This window comes from Hemicordylus capensis, chromosome 5 (genome assembly GCF_027244095.1).
Source record: "Hemicordylus capensis ecotype Gifberg chromosome 5, rHemCap1.1.pri, whole genome shotgun sequence".
Lineage (NCBI taxonomy): Eukaryota > Metazoa > Chordata > Lepidosauria > Squamata > Cordylidae > Hemicordylus > Hemicordylus capensis.
In genome coordinates this window covers 30,814,491-30,827,803 of record NC_069661.1, presented here as the reverse complement: position 1 = coordinate 30,827,803, position 13,313 = coordinate 30,814,491, and the positions used below count along the sequence as shown (strand labels likewise).

Sequence of the window (13,313 nt, the reverse complement as noted above, 5' to 3'; positions counted from 1 at the left end):
CTGCTCCTCAATGTGTGAAGGTTGGGAGCAGAACCCACTGGCACAATCAAGTGTTAATGAATTTATTTAATGTTCATAACCTGTTCTTCCTCCAAGGAGCCTTTATTTAATGTTCATAACCTGTTCTTCCTCCAAGAGCAGTGTACATGACCATTCTTTATCCTCACGACGACGCTGTGAGATAGGTTAGGCTGAGAGGTAAGTCACAGAGTCATCCAATGAGTTTCATAGCTGAATGGGGATATGAATCCGGGTCTCCCCAGTCCTAGTTCAACACTCTAATGACTACACCATGCTGGATCTCAAGAAGAAGAAGGCTACAATCTTCACTCAAAGCTACCTGGTCTTTTGTTCTAAAGAGCGCTAGACTCCACCAGGTTACGACGACGCAGCCTGAACCTTTACCTCCTTGTTAGTTTGTGCTCTGAAATAAGCCTGATGATGAAATATTTATTTATTTATTTAAATGTTTATTTGAAAAGTTTCTCTTCTTTATGCTAATAACTAGTTTTGGTCCAATTAAAGACAATTTATTTGTTCCATTCCATTGGCATTCCTGATTTATCAGTTTGTAGTCCAACACAAACAGAGACAGCTTTCACACAGGTACAGCATCTGATGCAGGAGGAGAGCAGATCTTTCAATATTCAATCAACATTGGAGTGGTGTTTTTCTTTTTTGCTGAAAACACAGTTTCTCCTCATCTAGGACATTAGTTCTGATTGTGGACTGTGTGGAATGTTGTCATACAAGCATGCCCAGCTCATATGTAGAGGCAAACTAGACAATCGCTTGTGTGCCAAAATGCCAGGGCCACCTACCTCCGCTTTTAGTTGTACTTGTGGCAGAATACGTGGAGGCATTTTAGCAGCTCATTATTTATTAATTCAATTTCTATACCACCCTTCCAAAACTGGCTCATGGCGATTTACATTAAAACAAAACAAAATCAATGAACAATTAAAAACAGAGACCATAAAACACCATAAAACAATTAACAGTTAAATGTTCAGAACGATTTAAAAACCCTGGAAAACCAAGTTACAGCAAGTTAAAAACATTTACAAGAAATTAAAAACCCTGAAAGGCCAAGCCAAACCAATATTATATAATTATTACTTATTAGATGTCATTCTTTGGACTTGGAATGCAAATAGAAACAAATGACTGTTCTAAAAAAAACAAAAACAAAAACCCCAAGAAATTCAGAGTTATACCAACATTTGAGAATTGTGTTTTAAGAAACTCTTGTTTCTTTATTGGGAAGGAGAGAGATATCACTGTGTAGGAAATATTTTTGAAGTACAAAAAGAGGGTATATCTGTAGCTGGATTTGGCCTTCCTCCATCAATGGATCCATCAACTTCCTCCATCAACAGATGCTGAAATGATGTGCAGCATTTGTAATGCTACGCCCCACGGCTGTGGCAGACTTGGAAGCAAACCCTAAGAATGGGCAGTAGTGCAAGAAGGGCTTTCGCCATCTCCTCCAAATATTCAATGCAAGGCAAATTCAATGCTAGGGATTATTAGGAAGGGGATTGAAAATAAAACAGCTAATATTATAATGCCCTTATACAAAACTATGGTGCGACCACACTTGGAGTACTGCATACAATTCTGGTCACCACATCTTAAAAAGGACATTGTTGAACTGGAGAAGGTGCAGAAGAGGGCAACCAAGATGATCAGGGGCCTGGAGCACCTTTCTTATGAGGCAAGATTACAACACCTGGGGCTTTTTAGTTTAGAAAAAAGACAACTGCGGGGAGACCTGATAGAGGTCTATAAAATCATGCATGGTTTGGAGAAATTGGAGAGAGAAAAATTCTTTTCCCTCTCACACAACACTAGAACCAGGGGTCACTCCATGAAATTGATTGCCAGGAGGTCTAGGACCAACAAACGGAAGCACTTTTTCACACAACGTGTGATCCACTTGTGGAACTCTCTGCCACAGGACATGGTGACAGCCAACAACCTGGATGGCTTTGAGAGGGGTTTGGATAACTTCATAGAGGAGAGGTCCATCAATGGCTACTAGTCGGAGGGCTGAAGACCACCTCCAGCCTCAGGGGCAGGATGGCTCTGAGAACCAGTTGCAAGGGAGTAATGGCAGGAGAGAGGGCACGCCCTCAACTCCTGCCTGTGGCTTCCAGCAGCATATGGTGGGCCACTGTGTGAAACAGGTTGCTGGACTAGATGGGCCTTGGGCCTGATCCAGCAGGGCTTTTTCTTATGTTCTCCATTCGCAAACATTCACTGGGGAAATGGCAGAATGTGCAGGCAGCATTAAGGGCTATGTTCTGAGTCTGCAGCAGCCCTGGGGCACATTGTTATGAAGCCATAAGACTGCACTTCATATTAATCTTCATTAGCAGGCCAGTTCAGAAGACACTTCACCCCACAGGCCCATGAACATGATTAAGAAGTGAGTGTGCCATGAACATGCACATAGCACCCCTTCCCCCAGCACTGTTCTTTAATCAAGTGGGGTGTGTGGTGTGTCTGAACCACTCCTCTACACATGCTCCAAATACTGTTTCATAGTCCATGTAGTACTTCCATGTAGGTGATCCATACAAATAGTTCCTATACATGATTAAGGAATGACATACCAGAGGGAAATACATGCATATTTGTGCCACATTCGCACAGGTGGGCCAATCTCATCCAAATCAGCCTATTCTTTATAAAATAATTGGCTTCAGGGGTTTTCAGCATTCATTTGGTTCACTGAGCAATATGGGGAGAGAACTGGAGGAACCAAACACAGCATACAAGGTTGAGTATCAATATTCTAGAGAAGGAGCTTCAGCTGCTGATGGTCATTCTGTCGTTTCCCCTGATGCTTGAAGATCTTAAAATGTCAAGACAGTGCGGATGCTGAAAGAAATTAAATGATAAGTGAGACGGGCAAACTGTGGCCCAGACATTCAAAGACAATTGCTGGCATTTCATCATTTCTCATCCTTATCCAGGATGCTCTTGGGAAAGGCAAATGGGAAGAGTAGGAAACGGGAAGAGTCGCTGCCTTCAGGAGGAGGGGAACAGATGCTTCCACACAAGCATCTTGGAAATGTCAGGACTGCTTCCGGTCTTACATGGGGGTGTCATTCGTATATAGCAGTATCTCTGCGTGAATGGTGTACAGGGGCTGCTGAAAAGTCTATAATGTCAATTGCAGTGTTTGAGCTGCCTCCTTGGGGAAAGCAGGGAGGTCAAGTGAGTATGCAATATCCCCATGGAGGTATCCTTTCACACACCTGGTTGCAAGTCTAGTGGTAGCCTCATAAACAATACTACACTGTCAACAGGTGTTGCTTTCATCCTAGAACTGTTTGGCATTGTTGTAGCATTGCTTTTTTTTGCCGTTAGCTAGAAGGGGAATGAAAGCGTCTTTTATTGCTCTCTTAATTAGTCAACATCTATTCCGCACTTTAATTACCGATTTCTTTTCATATTTTTTATTTCTTATAATAATGAAAGGAAACCAGAAATAAAAGTTCCCTTCACCATGGGCTAACAGAAACTGACATTAAGGGGCAATTCATTAAGGGGCAATCCCTGAGCCATCCTGAGCCAGAAAAAAATAAAGCAGGCGCAACCTGAACATCTGAAACTTTTTACAGTCACAGTAATCCTTAAAAGCTTCAATTACACTGAACAAACTGCTGCTAACTTCTTTGCAAGACAATTGCCACAAATCAGGTCTGGCGGGGGGAGGGGGGCGGGAACAGGAGAAAATGTAGAAAATGTTGAAAATACAATTATTTGTCAACAAGATCATCTGGATTCTCCATAAGAGGTGAGTGAAAAGGAATGGCAACTCCATGGGAAAGGATTCATGTGGAAGGAACCTGAGAGTTAGGAGGATGGCTCATAAAAAAGAGAACAACAAAATAACCATCACCTCTTTCCTGTCCGGAGCAGTTCAAATCCTTCATTAATGTTGTCAAAAGGTAGTGTGTGAGTAATTAATGGATCCAGCATGAATTTCTTCCCCATGAAATCAGAAACCAGTTTGGGGATATAATCTCTGGTCTTCCAGCCTAAAAACCAGCAAACAGAGAAAGATCTGTCAGAATATCACTAAAATATCATTTCAATATGGTGAAATGCTGTTAGTGAGTATGATTTGCCTGAAGATTTAATCAATCCAGACCTTGCTTTGTGTAATACATTGGTGCCATGCTTGCTTTTACAGCCCACATAACATGAAAGAATGATGCCTTTCTGTCCGTCTTTGGTTTCCACAAATCAATAGATTACACATCTATTCTATGAAGCAGAGATGGTCATAAAATGGGGGAGGATTCATTCAGACATCACACAGAACCAGGATTAAATCTTGGTTCTTCAAGACAACCCTGTTCCTCAGGAGTATGTGCTCTTCCCTCCCCTGTCTGTATGAGCCTCAAAATAATTCTACTTCTGATTAAGCTTAAAAACAAACTGGGGGTTATGAAATCTGAATAAACTAATCTTGGTTTATTTTAACCTATCTCATATTTAATCTCATATTTCATTCTTCATAAAGGCTCCACTTCTTAAAGTCCAAAACAGATGTGACTTTAAAGGTGCACTTTAATCCTATTCTTGGGGTTTCTCACTTGGTTTTTTTCTTTACAAAAAGCAGCTGTATTGGATTGGGACCATGTGAAAAGAAGCTTCACCCTTTCCCCTCTACTATTTCCCCACTGAAAATACTCCCCCACAATATACTATTTGCCCCACAAAGCAGCAAATAGCAGCTTTGGAGATAAAGAGTAGTTTTATAAGGAGGGGTAATCTTCAGTGGCAAAATGGTGTGGTGAACAGGGGTGTCAAAAGGCCCAGTTCCCTGTATGTGGATTGAGTCCCCTCACTCACAGGGGAGAAGCAAACAGAGCAGCCATGCTAGCAAGGACAGGAGTGTGTTACTTCTGCGAGGAGGGAAAGGGCTTCACTTTCTGTTACCACTTGGAAGAAGAATGGAGATGGGGTTGAACAGCACAGATGTTCCAAGGGCACATGCTTTGCAGGTGAGGTGAGGCCTCCCTGTGGGGCCCACAGTTGCCATGGGGTCCAGTACTAGAGGTTCAGTTATAACACCCTGTCAGCAGTGCTGAGGGTGAAATCCTCCAACACTTCAGTCCCAATCAGTGTTCCCTCTAACTGAATATCCCATACATTGTTAACTACAACTCCCAGCATCCTCAGCCAAAGCCCACTGCAGCTAGGGATTCTGGGAGCTGTAGTCAACAACAATTGGGATTCCCTCTTACAGGAAACACTGGTCCCGATCCACAATGCAGACCCTAATGGTAGCTGGTAGGGGTGTACAAGCTGGCTTGGTTTGAGCCAGGCTTGACATTGAGGTGGCTCAGCTCAACAGACCGGCCTTGGCTGGTCCAAGTTCAAACGGAACCGGGCCCGGTTCGAACTGAGCAGTCTTGGAGTTCTACTGGTAAAGGGAATCTGGTGAGGATTCCCCTTTACCAGTAAAGGGTCAGGGGGCTTCACTAAGGTAGAAAAGCCGGTGGGAGGGGAGTAATTCACTATTGATGAGGGTCGGCGGCAGCAGGGTCACACAAACGGCCTCTACCCAGGCATGGAGGTCACTAAAATGGCCTACATGTGTGCACAGAGGCCTGGACAAGGACAAAAAGGGCCCAAACTGGGTTGCTGCCAGCCCTCGGTACTCTGAGGGAGGCCAGCAGGGGTGGTGGGAGCTGCCCCCCCATTCCCCACCACCAGCATGGCCGGCAGCGGCAGTCATAAGTAGTGAATTACTCCCCTGCAGCCCACTCTTCTACCATTAGGGAAGCCCCCTAACCCTTTACTGGTAAAGGAGAATCCTCACCAGATTCCCATTACCCAGTAGAACTCTGAGCCAGTTCAAGCTGGCTCAGTTCAAACTCAAACCAGGTCCAATTCAACCAGACCCAAAGCCAAGCCAGACCAGAATCCAAGCACTGGACTGTGATTTGTTGTGGTGCCTTACCTGTGCCTGGCTGAAACAGTATTTAGTACTTTTGTCTCCACCCTCTTCCCTACTCCCAAGAACCTTCATAAGGAACCTGTTTTACTGTCCTGAGATGAGAAAGTGTAAAATTATAATGTATGGAAAGTGTGAAGCTATCTTGTGTTCACGGATCTCTGTTTTGGTAGCTGACAATGGGATTGTGTTTATAGTTCTGTCCCTGAACTGAACCATTTTGTTTGAACATTTCTGCATGAATGTTATGATATGCGCAAATGTGTGTAGATAATCATCGTTATGTCCTGCAGCATCCCTTTAGAGGACAGGTAAATATCCTAAATATTGAATTTCACTCAAGAAATTAACATGCTTTTCTGTCAAGACTGCAGCCATACCGCCAAACACAGATCCTTTCCAGGTGCGGCCTGTGAAAAGCAGCATTGGGTCTAAGTTGAACTGAGAATCTGGAGGAGGCGCTCCCACAATCACGCTGGTTCCAATATTGTTGTGGCAGGAAGCCAGGGCAGCAGTCTGAGGTAAAGAGACATACCCTTTTGTTATTTACTTACAATAATGTTTATACTGCCTTTCAACAAAAAGTTCCCAAAGTGATTTACATCTTAAAATGGGACAACACATATTTAAACAGCTAAAGTTTTTGCTACAGTTTATCACTGGCCTACTAGATTCATGGAATCTAGTCAAGGAACACCAGGTAGATGCTAACGATGGCTACTGGCTCTCAGATCTCTTGGCCATGAATGCCGGAGACACTGAGGAGAGACAGACAAGGATGTCCTCTCTCCTGCCTTCTTGCTGATATTGTCTTATCAGGTCTCCACAGCAGCCAGGGGCAGGGGCATAACTATAATAGGGCAAGGGGAGACAGTTGTCTGGAGGCCCACTGCCTTGGGGGGGGGGAGAGGCAAGTCACATGACTGACTCCCCCAGCCACACACCCACCCAGGCTCCCTTCGTCCTCCAAAATTGATGTGAGTGTTAAGACCTGGAGCTACCAGAACAGCATGTCTTTCTCTAGTACCATTAAATGACTTGCATCATCCACAATTTACAAAACCTTTTAAAAAATAATTTAGGATGATGTACTACTGTGGCACATAGGAGATAGATAGATAGATAGATAGATAGATAGATAGATAGATAGATAGATAGATAGATATGCTTTTTGTTTCCACTATTCAGTCTCATTTAAGATTTCTTTATTTCATGAGCTGAGGGGGCGGGGCCCATTTAAAAATCTTGTCTCTGGGCCCACTCCAACCTTGCTACGCCTCTGGCCAAGAGGAAATAGCTCCCTACTCCCTGGGAATGTGTTCCAAACTGCCAGGTCTGAGTAATGCATGAGGTTACTTCAACAGGACAAAGAGGAAATGCCCTTTAATTGTAGAGCAGAAATATCCATGGAATAAAACTCCAGCTGAAACTTCTCCTGAAAACAACTGGAATCATAATATCTAGCAGAAGACATCCAGTAGCCAATAATATAGAGGTATTAATCCATACCTACTAAGGGGCAGTTTGTTTATTATAATTCTGCCTTGCTCTGTTCATTATTTGGTAGACCAGTGCTGAAGTCACATACCATTGTATCTATGCGCCCAATCACTTCAAATGAGTAGTCGACACCTTCACCACCAGTCATGTCAAACAACACTTCATTGATGGGCTTCTTGAAATCCAGAGGGTTGACACACTCAGTGGCTCCCATCTCTTTAGCTTTGGGAAATTTGCTTTTGTTGATGTCAACCGCAATGATCCGGGAAGCTCCTGCAGCCTTGCAGCCCATGACTGTGGAGAGACCCACTCCTCCCAAGCCAAAGACAGCACAGGTAGATCCAGGTTCCACCTAGAAACCGTAAGAAAAATGTGATATGGTTGAGAGATCCTAGGATAGTTCGATATCGCAAGAGCTACACAGTGGATCTCTTGTTACTATTTCTTGCAGCAGACCCTTTTAGAGGTTTGAAAAATATGTGCTACCATTTTCCATACTGTTGCTAACCGGAGCATGGGGTTTTTTTCTGGTTTATATTGGGGAGGAAACATAGGTCAGTGGTGGAGCATCTGCTTTGAATTCTGAAGGTCATAGGTTCAATCCGTGGCACTTCACAGCATGGCTAGAAAAGACCTCGGTCTGCAACCCTGGAGAGGTACTGCCAGGGAGTGTAAATAATTCTGAGCTAGATGAATCAGTGGTCTGATTCTATGTAAAGCAGCTTCTTCTGTTCCCCAATTAGAATTGTATCTACCCTTTTTATGTTCCCTAGTTAGAATTGTACCTAAGCAATGGGTACTGTATATTCTTGAAACACATGTCTTAAGACCCACCTGAGCTGTTTGAACAGCGGCTCCATAACCAGTGGAAAATCCACAGCCAATCAGGCACACTTTTTCCAAAGGGGCATCATCATCAATTTTGGCCACTGCATTCTCATGCACAACGGTGTATTCACTGAAACTGCTGACGCCCATGAAATGGTGAAGGCTTTTTCCTTTGCAAGTAAATCTGGTGGTGCCATCACACATTAATCCACTATTTCTGCCAAGGCTGTTGAAAGGAAAGAGAGAGGAACATTAAACATTGTTATGCTTCCTTCTGTTGCCCCACTTTGCTGAGGGGTGTGTAGGCCTAGAGGTTTGCAACATGCCTTCAGAAGGAGAATCACTGCAGACTGTTGTGTGTCTTGGGAATATCTGGTTTATTTATATCAATATACAGGTTGAGCATAGGTGGAAGTTGAGACGTTCATTGTTAGATAGGTTCATTGTTGCTTTCAGCAACAAGAGGTTTGATAGGTTCATTGTTCCATAGGTGGAATTTGAGAAGTTCATTGTTAGATGTCAGCAGCAGATAACATCAAACTCTGTATCTTGAGACACTGAAGCTTTCTACCTTGTCTACTCCATTCCAGGCTCTCTCTAAAAAAAATCCTTCCTTGAGTCTCTCAGCAGCAGCACTGGCCTATGGGAGGAGACCTGGTCTTGTGGAAGCAAGCATGAATTGTCCCCTTTACTAAGCAGGCTCCACTCTGGATTGCACTTGAATGGGAGAATACATGTGTGTAAGATATTCCCCTTATGGGGCCACTCTGGGAAGACTACCTGTACGCTTGCATGCAGAAGGTTCCAGGTTCCCTCCCTGGCATCCCCAGAAAGGGCTGAGAGAGACTTCTGCCTGTAAACTTGGGGAAGCCGCTGCCAGTCTGTGCAGACAATACTGAGCTAGGCGGGCCAATGGTCTGACTCAGTATGCCTGTGTTCCTGTGTTCTGGCTTAAACATACATTTTGCAGGGAGGGAGAAAATGAGATCAGGTAATCCTACACCTTCCAATGAGTCTCTGTCAGGAGGCAGAGGGTAGGTGACTTCCACATGCTTTCCAATGGTGCCCTTCTCCAGGACGGAGGCCATTCACAGTCATTAACACCGGTGTAATCACCCAGTGATTTTCATTTATAGTCTTAAAGTTTTAAGATTTTGAGTTTTTGTCTATATTTTAACTTGTTTTTAATTGTGTTAGTGTTTTAATTGTGTTTTAGAATCTACACGGCCCAGAAATTTGAAATATGGGGCCGTATAGAAATGTGCCAAATAAATACAAACAATTGACTTCCAAAAGAATGACCAGTCACCTAACTACCCCAAACTCATAGCAATATCTTGGTGAGACTCAGCTTGGTGCACTATTAAGTGTGAAGTAGAAAGACCCAGATTCAAATCCTCATCTGTGAAAATCACTGGGTGATTAGACAAGTCACTAATCCTTAGCCAAAATGATTGCAAAGGTTTGTTGTGGCAATAAATTGGGATAGCTGCCATCAGTGGCACCCTGAGCTCCTTGGGAAAGAGGGAATAGAAACATGGTACATACATCAGTCTTTGGAGCATATATTATTATTATTATTATTATTATTATTATTTACATTTCTATACTGCCCCATCCCCACAATCAATCCTTTTTAAAAACAATCATTACAGAAGAATTTAAAAACAGCATAAAACCATTAACAATTTAAAACAGTTTAAAAGCCCTGGAAGGCCAGGCCAAACAGATAGGTTTTAAGAGCGATCCTGAAGGCCAGTAATGAACTCAGATTATGGATTTCTGCCAGGAGTGCATTCCACAGCCCAGGAACAGCTACAGAAAAGGCTCACCTCTGAGTCACCACCAGATGAACCAGTGATAACTGGAGATGGACCTCCTGAGATGACCTTAACGTGCGGTGGGGTATCAAGCAGAAGAAGGCACTCTCTGAGGTAACCCAGACCTAAGCCATTCAGGGCTTTAAAGGCAACAACCAGCACTTTGTATTTTGCCCAGAAACATAATCAGCAGCCAGTGTAACTGTTTCAAAACAGGCATAATATGGTCTCTCCGGGTTGCCCCAGAGACCAATCTGGCTGAACTAACTGAAGTTAGTTTTGAACTAACTGAAGTTTCCGAACATATACTATTACAAAAAAATGAAATATAATAATTAAATAGCTGAAGGCCCATCAAAAATGACAGCTGGAATGACATGGAAGAGCTTCTTTATTTATTATATTTCTATACTACCCATCTAATAATTGTGGGTAGTTCACAACAACTAAAAGCAACAAAAAAAAATTAGCAAGCAGTTAATATAGCATGCCTAGAGAAGTCCTGCCCTCCTCCTCCTCCTCGTCTCCCTTCTCCTCCAGAAGTTCATTTTATCTGTCACATTTCTCCCTCTCTGGTTATGGTAGACTCCTTTCCCTCCATCCTGTATTTCTGTTTATTTATTTGTGTCTGGATAAGTCCTCTCTACCTCTGTACTTGTTCTTCTGGCCCTTCACCTCCTTCCTTCCTTCCCTCCCTCCCCCCAATCTTCCCTAACATTTCTTCTTTCCCAGCTTTCCCCTTGGCTGTTTGTGACAATTGTGGGTGTTATCTGGCATAGATCTCCCCCCACCCTCTCCTGGGCTCCTCCTCCCTGCCTGGAAAGTATAAGACAGCCTTCTTGGGATCAACCAGTACTTGAAAGGTCCACCAAACTGAGCTTCAGACCTGATGCAATCTTTGATTACTCTTCCCTACAGCTCTCCCAGTGCTCAGGATACAAGTGGGTTGAGGATTGCAGGAGTTAGTGGATTATTGAACGACAACTCCCATCATCCCTAGACATGATGGTAAAAAAGCCCCCCACTATGAAAGAACTAAGAGATTGTGATTCTTGAAACAACAACACTCACAAATTTTCAGTGCACAGGTTGCCCCTGGCACTTCGGCAAGTGCGGCATTTTCCACATTGTGGAATAAAGAGTGGGATTACCTTGTCTCCTAGGAACAAAGAGAATAGTACATAGTTAATGTCCTGCCACTCAGATAATTCCACAAGTTGATTATGTGTTGTGTGAAAAAGTACTTCCGTTTGTTGGTCCTAGACCTCCTGGCAATCAATTTCATGGGATGACCCCTGGTTCTAGTGTTATGTGAGAGGGAGAAGAATTTCTCTCCATCCACTTTCCCCACACCATGCATGATTTTATAGCTCTCTATCATGTCTCCCCTCAGTCATCTTTTTTTAAACTAAATAGCCCAGGTGTTGTAGTCTTGCCTCATAAGGAAGGCTCTAGGCCCCTGATCATCTTGGTTGCCCTCTTCTGAAGCTTTTCCAGTTCTACAAGGTCCTTTTTTAGATGTGGTGACCAGAATTGTACGCAGTACTCCAAGTGTGGTTGCATAGTTTTGTATAAGGGCATGATAATATTAGCCGTTTTATTTTCAATCCCCTTCCTAATGATCCCTAGCATGGAATTGACCTCTTTCACAGCTGCCACACATTGAGTCGACACTTTCAACAAGCAGTCCACCACAACCCCGAGATCCCTCTCCCGGTCGGTCACCGACAGCTCAGAGCCCATCAGCGTATACTTGAAGTTGGGGTTTTTCGTCCCAGTGTGCATCACTTTACACTTGGCAATATTGAACCGTATTTGCCATTTCACCTCCCAGGACCAACATCAAGTTGTGCTGGCTCTACACTGGGACCACACACCCCTCCAGCTTACTGGCTCCCAAGGTTTACTGGGTGGTGGGTAGGCAGCCGCAGCTCCCACTGGCCAATAGACTTATTCCAAAACGTTAGGAGCAAGCTGAATGGCTGGTGATGAGGACAGGAGGAGTGGCCATGTTAGAGATCTGCATGCCTGATCTGGCCACCCACTACAGCTGCCCTGTTCCCTCTCCATCCTCAGGGGATGGAGCCACTCTGGGAAGAGCAGAAGGTTCCAAGTTCCCTCCCTGGCATCTATGATAGGGCTGAGAGAGAGGTTCCTGCCTGCAAACTTGGAGAACCCACTGCCAGTCTGTGTAGACAATACTGAGCTAGATAGACTTATGGTCTGACTCTGTATAGGGCAGATTCTTATGTTCCTAACCATTCACCACTTCAAAAAAAAAAAAAGTCCCACTGGCCAATGCACTCATTCCAAACCCTTAGGAGCAAGCTGATTGGCTGGTGAGGAGGACAGGAGGAGTGGCCTTGCATGCCTGATCTGGCCACCCATGTCAGCCGCCCTGTTCCCTCTCTGTGTCATGGAAAACAGTAGCTTTGCTGTGAAGGGATAACCATTGACCACTTTTTTTTAAAAAAAAAGTGTTGCTGCTCTAGCACTGGAGAAGAATTGCTTACAGCCAGAGAACTAAACTATCATTTTTTAAATTTGTGCTGTTTTCAAAAATACAGAGGTTCATGTCAATGGGGCATGGAGTCTGTACTGTAGAGGGCATAATCTCTCACAGGACAAGATGTGTAGCAACAGGTTTATGCGGTCCTTGACCAGGTGCCTTTGTGGGGCCCCTTAGAAGTGGCGATGGGGACAGTTGTACTGGCGGCTACCATCTTTTTTACCTATGATGCATTGCTTCTTTTGTATAACCGGAAGCAGTGGTGAGGTGGAAACAGTGTATTAGGGTAGTGTAATTCGAAACATATTGTAAGGAGCTCCAAAAAGATCTCGCCAAACTGGGCGAATGGGCAACAAAATGGCAAATACAATTCAATGTAAGTGTGAAATAATCAGGGGCATAGCTATAATAGAGCGGATGGGTACAAAGAACCCAGGGGCCCCAACTCACCCCTACTTATTCTCGCCATTATCTCCCTCACTCTGAGGGGCCACCGGGGAGAGTGGTGAACACAGCCCCCGCTCCTTCCACTACTTAAATCCCTGGAAGTAATGCACATTGGGGCAAAAAACCAAATTTCACATACAAACTTCACATGGGGCCTCATTGATTGATTGATTGATTGATTGAGTTAAACTTTTATACTGCCCTTCCAAAAGGCTCAGGGCGGTTTACA

At 43.9% G+C, this 13,313-nt stretch overlaps 1 protein-coding gene across 2 annotated transcripts in view; it reads right to left on the bottom strand.

The window, feature by feature from the left end:
• Positions 1-862: 862 nt before the first annotated feature.
• LOC128327898 (alcohol dehydrogenase 1A-like) overlaps positions 863-13,313 on the bottom strand; it is a 28,834-nt gene continuing 16,383 nt past the window's right edge. For both annotated transcript variants that reach the window (XM_053257218.1, XM_053257219.1), the window contains exons 5-10: positions 11,200-11,287; positions 8,315-8,534; positions 7,569-7,832; positions 6,361-6,496; positions 3,914-4,052; positions 863-2,886 (exon numbers count right to left, since the gene is read on the bottom strand). In XM_053257218.1, the coding sequence (XP_053113193.1) occupies positions 2,862-2,886; positions 3,914-4,052; positions 6,361-6,496; positions 7,569-7,832; positions 8,315-8,534; positions 11,200-11,287 (872 nt within the window). In that variant the 3' untranslated portion in view covers positions 863-2,861. The remainder of the gene's footprint in view (positions 2,887-3,913; positions 4,053-6,360; positions 6,497-7,568; positions 7,833-8,314; positions 8,535-11,199; positions 11,288-13,313) is intronic.